General features: G+C 34.0%; 1 protein-coding gene across 1 annotated transcript in view; it reads left to right on the top strand.

The window, feature by feature from the left end:
- Nucleotides 1–2,816: 2,816 nt before the first annotated feature.
- The window catches only part of LOC128654568 (growth arrest-specific protein 7), a 187,918-nt gene continuing 181,933 nt past the window's right edge, over nt 2,817–8,801 (top strand). The window contains exon 1 of the mRNA XM_053708558.1: nt 2,817–2,901. Within this exon, the coding sequence (XP_053564533.1) occupies nt 2,845–2,901 (57 nt within the window). The 5' untranslated portion in view covers nt 2,817–2,844. The remainder of the gene's footprint in view (nt 2,902–8,801) is intronic.

Genomic DNA, 8,801 nt, shown 5'->3' with positions numbered 1-8,801 from the left:
AAATTAAATCCAATGAAAGGTCGAATGGTTGCCTGAGAATCCTCCTCTGTCACAGAGTCTCGCCCACTTAAAGGGCCACTAAACCCAAAATCTTTCTTTCATGATTGAGATAGAGAATAGAAATTTAAACAAGATTACAATTTACTTCCATTATTTATTTTGCGTCATTTTTAAAATATCCTTAGTTGAAGAAAAAGCAATGCACATGGTGAGCCAATCACACAATGCTTCTATGTGCAGCAACCAATCAGCAGCTAGTGAGCATATCTAGATATGCTTTTCATCAAATAATATCAAGAGAATAAAACAAATTAGCTAATATAAGTAAATTAGAAAGATGTTTAAAATTGCATTCTCTTTCTAAATCATAAAAGAAAAAAATGTGGGTGGCATGTCCCTTTAAGGTGCAATAATCCTATTTGTGAACATGAGCAGTGAGACCATTAGGAGTGGCATATGTGCATAGCTGCTAATTGCCATTTGTGTCTTGGTTTGGGGTGGAATTTAATCATTTTGTGGAGGTAAATAAGTCACTAGGGTTTGCATGCAATTTTAAACAAATTTTAAGCAAATTGGAAAGCCGTTTAAAAGGGTTTGTTCTAACTGAATCATGAATGAAAGATAAAAAATGTGCTTCATGTCCCTTTAACACACTCAAAATGTTTAATGTCCCTTTAAAGGGGCAGGGAACCCCCAATTTTTATTTCATGGGTTGCATAGAACATACAATTTTAAACAACTTTCCAACTTACTTTTATTATCAAATTAGCTTCAATCTCTTGTTATCCTTTGCTGAAGCAACAGCATTGCACTACTGGCTGCAAGATGAACACATCTAGTTAGCCAATTACAAGAGACAAATGTGTGCAGGCACCAATCAGCAGCCAGCTCCCTGTAGAATAGGAAATGTGCGGATTCTTTTGCAACAAGGGAGAACAAAGCACATTGGAAAATAGAAGTACATTTACAAGTGTCTTAAAATGACCTACTCTATCTGAATCATACATTTTGACTTTCCTATCCCTTTAAGTATTCTTATGGCTTACATTTTACTATTGCGCTTTTATGAAGTTTTGAGGACCATCTGATTATATCACCTCTTCTAAGTGCACAGATCTTTTGGCAACATAGACTGTTTAAGATAATCTGAGCCACAGTGCATTATGGGACATGTTGGCTCCTTGTCTTGATGTGTACCATCTACAGCCCTGTGAACCAATCAGAGAGGTTCTAAGTAATACAACTAGGGGGAAAAAGTATTTTGTCTTTAATGTGCAAACTACACCTGGTCCTTAAAGGGACATTGCTGCACCTTCAATAAAGTATACCAAAATAATGAAGCCAGTTTGATAATAGAAGAAAATTGGAAAGTTATTTAAAAATTGTATGCTCTGAATCATGAGAGAAAATTGTTGGCTTTTGCTGTCCCAACAAAGGATTAAAGGGACACTAAACACCTTTAAGACATTCCATCAGCCAAATCCCACCCACCGGCAGCTTTCCTTATTTTATACAGCCAATACGGATTTAACAAGGTTAGCCACAGTCCTTATGTAAGCCTTATGATTACCTCTGCTGGTGCCAGTTACACACAGATATGTAGCAGGGTTAGTTTTTCGAATGAGCAAATTCACAATTTTCAGGGTTAAACTACATGAAAAAGGGGCCAAATAAATAAAACATTTATTTCAGTTGTTTTACTATGCATTTCTAAACATTTTATATTACAATCACACGGAACTGATCCTTTAACACTTGTTCATAATATTAGATGTGCAGAAATATTACTACTAGCAGGTTTAGTGTGCTGAGCTATTGCAGCAAGTAAACTACAGTCATATAAAAGCATTGTGTTATGTCAGCATTATGGTGACCTATTTCATCTTAGAGAACATGCAAATCAATTTAAAGAGGGGCCGGGAATAAAGTTAAATGGGCAAAATACATACCTCCAACAAAAGGGTTTGAAGTGGCAAAAAAACTTTATTCTCTGTTGGAATAAAGTTTTTTGCCACTTCAAACCCCGGTGAGTGCCTGCTTTTGTTGGAGGTCTATGAAATATGTTGCTGAGCACCCCGGTCAAAAGGATTGTAGGGTGAGTGCTAAACTGCTGTGTACTGTTTATATATATATATATATATATATATATATATATATATATATATATATATATATATATATATATATATATATATTCCTTTCAACAGCTCAGCCCACCAGTGTCAGCTGCCTGGGTGCAGAAATATCAGGAAATATTCACACAAACAAATGCATTTGTTTGTGCGAATATATATATATATATATATATATATGCACATAGTATAAATCAGCATTTACACACTGCACTGTATTAAAATAAAGGGCATTACAACTAAATGTTTCAATTTCATTAAAAGTGGCCATTTTTTTTTTGCTCAGTTTGCATTAATTTGCAGTCCAGGTACATACCCTGTGAAAAACCCTACTGTAATACACTGTAGAATCTACTATGTTGCAGGGTCTGGTGTTATGGATCTTGCAGGATGCTAATCAAGACTAGGGGGTGGAAAATAAATGTCAGAGCTAAATTACAGGAAAAAGAAAATGCAATAAATTACTTAATGCAATTACTGAATGCAAAGTAGGTTTATTACTACATAACCTTTTAAATGTAAAGTCTATTTAAGACAAGAATTTTTATAAAGTTGTTATAGGTTATCATATTTTCTGTGTTTAACATTATATATATTTGTTTCACTCTAGGAATAAAAGGAAATTAAAAAAAAATAAAAAATTTTTATATATATTTTGTATATTATTTTCTCTTCACAGATAAACTGTGTGACATTTCCTCACCCTGACACTATGCCAGAGCAACAGTTACTAAAGCCTGGAGAGTGGAGCTATTGTGATTATTTCTGGGTAAGTACTGATCTCTAGTAAATGTTCGGAGCGCTAATTGCTAATTTATGCAGTATTCATTTTTAATAAAGTTTCTAACTATGTATTTACTGTAAATATTTCACATTCCAATGTTAGCACGCAAGTGAAAACAGTATACTTTAAACTCATTACGCGAGCGCAACTCGGCATGCATAAAAAGCTTACTTCTAGCGCAATTAACGCTCAACCGTGAGCATTAATTAGTGTTCCACTTGTAATCTAGCTTTGTGTGTTTAACCCCCACAACAGGGTTTAAAGGGACAGTCAAGTCCAATTTTTTTTTTTCATGATTCCAATAGGGAATGTAATTTTAAACAACTTTCCAATTAACTTGTATCACCAATTTTGCTTTGTTCTCTTGGTATTCTTAGTTGAAAGCTAAATTTAGGAGGTTCATATGCTAATTTCTTAGCCCTTGAAAAAAAAAGTGCGCCAATATTTCGAGCTTGGAACGCATCTTGCGTTCCACAGTGCTGTCCGAAACCGGAAGTTTCATTACATCACTTCCGGTTTTCGGTCCCAATATACAATCATAAACTTATTCCTAAACTTATTCAGTCTACATGTTTGAACATTCTTATGTGACATACTAGTGTAGAGAACTTCATATAGACAAACATAATAAATATTTATATAACACATTTTTAGGTATTTGTGGCAATGTTCCACATGTTTGTCTATATGAAGTTCTCTACACTAGTATGTATGCAAGATGCGTTCCAAGCTCGAAATATTGGCGCACTTTTTTGGAGAGGCACTAAGGTTGGTGTGATTTAATTTGTATGAAACACTATAAATGAGTTGTATTTTGTCTGTTATGTATGCTGATGAAGGGGTTGTGAACCCCAAAAACGTTCCATTAAATTGGTTTTTTGAAGAAGTCCTGAGAGTGCATTCTTTTGTTTCTTATTTGATGCTGTATCATTGCACCCAGGCGAGCTGTCTATCGGTGGGCTGAACTGGAAATTGTTTAATATATATATATATATATATATATATATATATATATATATATATACTATATATACACATACACACACACAGTATAAAATAGATAGATAGATAGAGAGAGAGTAGATATATAAATATGTATATATGAATAAATAGAACATATTCTGCTATGTGAAGAACATTGGAATGTGAAATATTCATATTTTTATGTTGGGTTAGCACACTTGAAAATATGCGATCAAGTCTGCGCACGAGTAGGGTGTTTTTCCCCCCACTTTTTTGCTCCATTGGCTTCTATGGGGTATACTTTAACGAAATTGCAATATTCTAAGGTCGGCATTTTGCGCTCATCGGGTTAGTGCGCTAATGAAAACATTTTACTTTCAACTTGTAATACGAGTTCAACCCAATGCACGCAAAAACCTTACTTCTAGCAGAGTTTACTTTATACCATTTGCTACAACAGAAACCTCTGACATACAGTATTAAAACCTAATGCCTTTCAGGTCAGCAAAGGATTTAAATCCCACGGAAATGTTTTGTTTCCTCTATTGCATTGGTGTGTGCTGGTTTCTCATTAACAACAGCGGAACAATATGAAATATAACAATCATGTAACAATACAGAGAGTACAGAGCGTATTATCCTCAATGCTCCTTATTGCTATCTTCACTGACCATGCTGCGGCCTTTAGGGCTTTTCCCTGAGGATCTTTTATCTATTGCTAGCTGAATGATTTTGATTGGCATTTTACATTAGCCAGGATGTGATTACCTCTGCCAATCGCACTCATGCGTTTGTATTTAAGATGCACGCTGAGGCTCACATCTGGATTGTAAAGAATGGTAAACACAAGTACAGGTATACCCCGCTCATACAGCGGGTTAGGGACCGGAGCCCCGCTGTAAAGTGAAAACCGCCTTAAAGTGAAACAAGACAGTTTTAGCTTTCTTTTCAGTGTTTAAAATCTTGAAAACATGTTTGAACTAACATATATTAGGGGTGCAATAGTGCTATGTTTAGTTTAACACTAGCACAACAAGTATTCAATAAATACTGTACCTGTAAAATAGTGACAATTACTGTAGTAAAATTTGCCAGACTATAGCACTGAGACAAAGATTGCCCTGCAATGCTGTTAACAGAGTGAACTAAGCATAACAAAATAGTGCCATTCACTTTTCTCGCAATCTCACGATGATTACAGCACTGTTTCAAAATCCTTGGAGGTTGAACTTCAGCTCCACAAAGCGCTGTATTAGCGAATCGCTGTAAAGTGAAGCGCTGTAAAGTGAGGTATACCTGTAACAGATTAAATGTACAATTTATCTGCTGGATAGGAAGCACAGAGGTTCCTGGTGGCCTTGGTCTTGCTGATATTACAAGCACCTTCAGACACATCAGTTACATAAAGTCATTGCTTTAAAAGTCGCATTGATAGACAAAGAACAATTTTTTATGCCTTACATGACAAATGTGTGAATATACATGGCTAATAAATCTTAAAGGGAAACTAAATGTGTTTTTTTTATATATACATATTATAGTATGCCGTTGTTAAACACATGGTTCCAGGCAATTGTTCATGTGGTGATTCTAACACAGTAGAGCATTTTATTATTATCTCTATTTAAATTAGGTCAAATACCCATTAAATTAATTTTACTTGTGACTAGGGATGGGCGAATGTGTAAATTTTCGAATTTCAAATGTAGAACGAATGTTATTACCAAAATTCGAATTCTAAATCCGAATGTCGATAAGAACGAATATTCTTAAAAATTCAAAAATCGAATGTTATTTACAGTTTTCGAATGTCACTTTCGAATTCGAATGTTTATAATTATATCGAATGTCCACATTCGAAATTTCGAATTTAACATTCTATTTAACAAATACTATTCAGAAGTTCAATAGTTCATGTGGTAGGGCGGGAATCTAGTAAACTGATACATAATAGATACAAATATATCATTTCGAATGTTTCCATATAGAATATTGCATAATTTGAATATTACATTTAAAGAAAGCATTAGCAATACTATTACAAACATATAAATTCGAATTTTTCGAATTCAAATATAAATTAGAATTTTTTTTCGAATTCGAATATTGCATAATTCGAATATTACATTTAAAGAAAAAGCATTAGAAATTCTATTACAATCTAAATTAGAATTTTTCGAAAAGAATATTTTTGAATGTAATTGTAAAATTCGAAACTGAACATTCTAAAATTGAATGTTAGAATGTTATGTAAACATTCGAAATTCGATTAGAACGAACGAATGTGTTAAAATTTGTGCCGTTTTTCGAATGTTGCGAAAAATTTGCCCATCCCTACTTGTGACTTCTCATTCAGGGCTTGACATTCAAAACCTCATGGAGAGAAATAACAACATTTTAGGGATTTTTTTTAGACCTTTATGTTTCACATAAAGAACACAACATAGCAACTTAAACATTTCACAAGATAACATTTGTGTTTTTAAATTACCTTTAAGGGCCTCGCGCTACCGACAAGACTTCTTAGAATATCTCACCTGAGTGGGAGGTTTTAAATATTAGGCCAAAAATCAACATCTTTTCATCTTACGTTGAATATAATTGCGCAATAGGTGTGACAAATCTTGCATCTGTTCATTTTTAAACACTGTGTCTATCTTTTTAGCTTTGTAAAACAACATGTATATCATTAGCTCTATTATACTTTGCAATAAAACTGTTATAGGAGCCTCAAACAAAACTTTTCTTTACAACTCTGTTGTAGTTGGCTAGGTCTAGAGAAAATTACCCAGTAAGAAAGGCAAAAGTATATTTAACTAAATGGCTTTGGAATTCCCTCTTTTATATTCAGTAGAGTCATTTGTAGATTATCACTATTATGTTTTTATCTTTGATATGTAGAAATGAGGTGAGATGTATTGAAAAATAAACAATATATGGCCAAAAATAAATGGACACCCATAATAATTGAGTTCTTGTATTTAAGCCACATTCATTGCTAACGGGTGCATACAATCAGAACATAGCCATGTAGGGCGAGATTACATGTATGGTGCAAGCGTCAGCGCAACTGCTGAAACCTGCGCTGCCCGTAATTTCACCTCGCACATCGGGGTATCTCATATATGGCACCGGCAGTTCATAAAGTGCTGTAAGTCGGATAAACTAGCAATGTCTAGAAATGAGCATAAATACAAATTTCTGGAGTCGCCAGTGACTTACGGCATATTAGAAACTGCCAGCGCCCTAATAAAATAAAATAAAAATATATCAAATCTCCCATAAAAGTCTAACCCGCCTCCAAAAAATAAACACAACACGTAAAACCCCTATATCTGCCATCAAACCCACATATGTATTAATAATAAAACTATTAACCCCTAATCTCCCAACCCCCCACAACGCAAATAACTAATTTAATTACTAAGCCCCCTAACCTAACACCCCCTAAATTAACCCCAATTACCAAAATTAAAAAACACTAAAATTACAATTAAAATAAAAAAGCTAACATTTCTTAAAAAAAAAAATTACATTAATCTAAGATTACAAAAATAAAAAGTCTAACATTACATAAAATAATAAACAAAATGATCCAAAATAAAAAAAATGAAACCTAATCCCTATGAAAATAAAACAGCCCCCCCAAAATAAAAACACCCCATAATCTAATGCTAAACTGCCAATAGTCCTTAAAGGGGCTTTTTGTAGGGCATTGCCCTAAGTTAAACAGCCCTTTTAAAGTCCCCCCTCCAACAGTAAAACCCCCCACACAGGGGGCTTTACTGTTAGAGGGGGGACTTAGTATTTTTTAAGGTAAAAGAGCTGTTTAGGGCAATGCCCTACAAAAAGCCATTTTAAGGGCTATCAGTAGTTTAGCATTAGAATAGGGGGTGTTTTTATTTTGGCGGAACTTTTTTATTTTCATAGGAATTAGGTTTATTTATTTTTATTTTGGATAATTTTGTTCATTATTTTATGTAATGTTAGACTTTTTTATTTTTTGTAATCTTAGATTAATTTTAATTTTTTTATTTTTAAGTAATGTTAGTTTTTTATTTTAATTGCAATTTAGTATTTTTTAATTTAGGAGGAGTTAGGTTAGGGGGCTTAGTAATTAGTTATTTGCGTTGTGGGGGTTTGGCGAATTAGGGGTTAATATATTTATTAGGTTTATTGCGATGTGGGTTAATGGCGGATTAGGGGTTAATACATTTATTGCGATGTGGGGGTTGGCAGATAAGGGGTTAATATACTTTATTAGTTATTGCAGTGGGGGATTACGGTTGACAGTTAGATAGATGTTGCACATGCGTTAGGTGTTAGATTAGTTACTATTTTCATGGAGTTACAGTGCTCACATACTCAGCGTACGGCTTGCTGCGCCTGCCTATGTGTGGCGAGGTGAAAATGGAGTAAAATTTCTCAATTTGCTGAATATGTGATACCGATTTGCGACGCAGATCTATGTTAGCTTGTAGGAGTAAAAATAGCAGCCGACCGGTGAAATATACGCGCCACATTTATATGCAGCACCATATATGTAATACCAAAACCACGTAATCTTGCCCGTAATCTCCATAGACAAATTTAGTCAAGCTCAAAAAGGGACAGTAACCCTTTCAAAAATAGACAGGAATTTACAAATATTTTTTATTTTATTCCACTAATAATAACAACAATAGTATTTTTAGATATTTTTTAACCAAGCCCAAAGTTATCCAAATCACCAAGACTTATATAGCAAAGATATTTTGCCATAATAGCCAAAAAGTATGTTGAGAATATGGTTCCTCAAAGGAGAGCTACAACACCTCTACCAGATAATAACCCCAAGAAATTGTAGTAGGGCCCTGTTGCTATGGTACAAATTGAGGATCTATGTAGTCACCTAAAGGAAACATCTACAGCATATATCATAA

Source organism: Bombina bombina, chromosome 1 (genome assembly GCF_027579735.1).
Source record: "Bombina bombina isolate aBomBom1 chromosome 1, aBomBom1.pri, whole genome shotgun sequence".
Taxonomy (NCBI): domain Eukaryota; kingdom Metazoa; phylum Chordata; class Amphibia; order Anura; family Bombinatoridae; genus Bombina; species Bombina bombina.
Note: the sequence above shows the minus strand (reverse complement) of the source record. Positions and strands in the feature narration are given on the sequence as shown.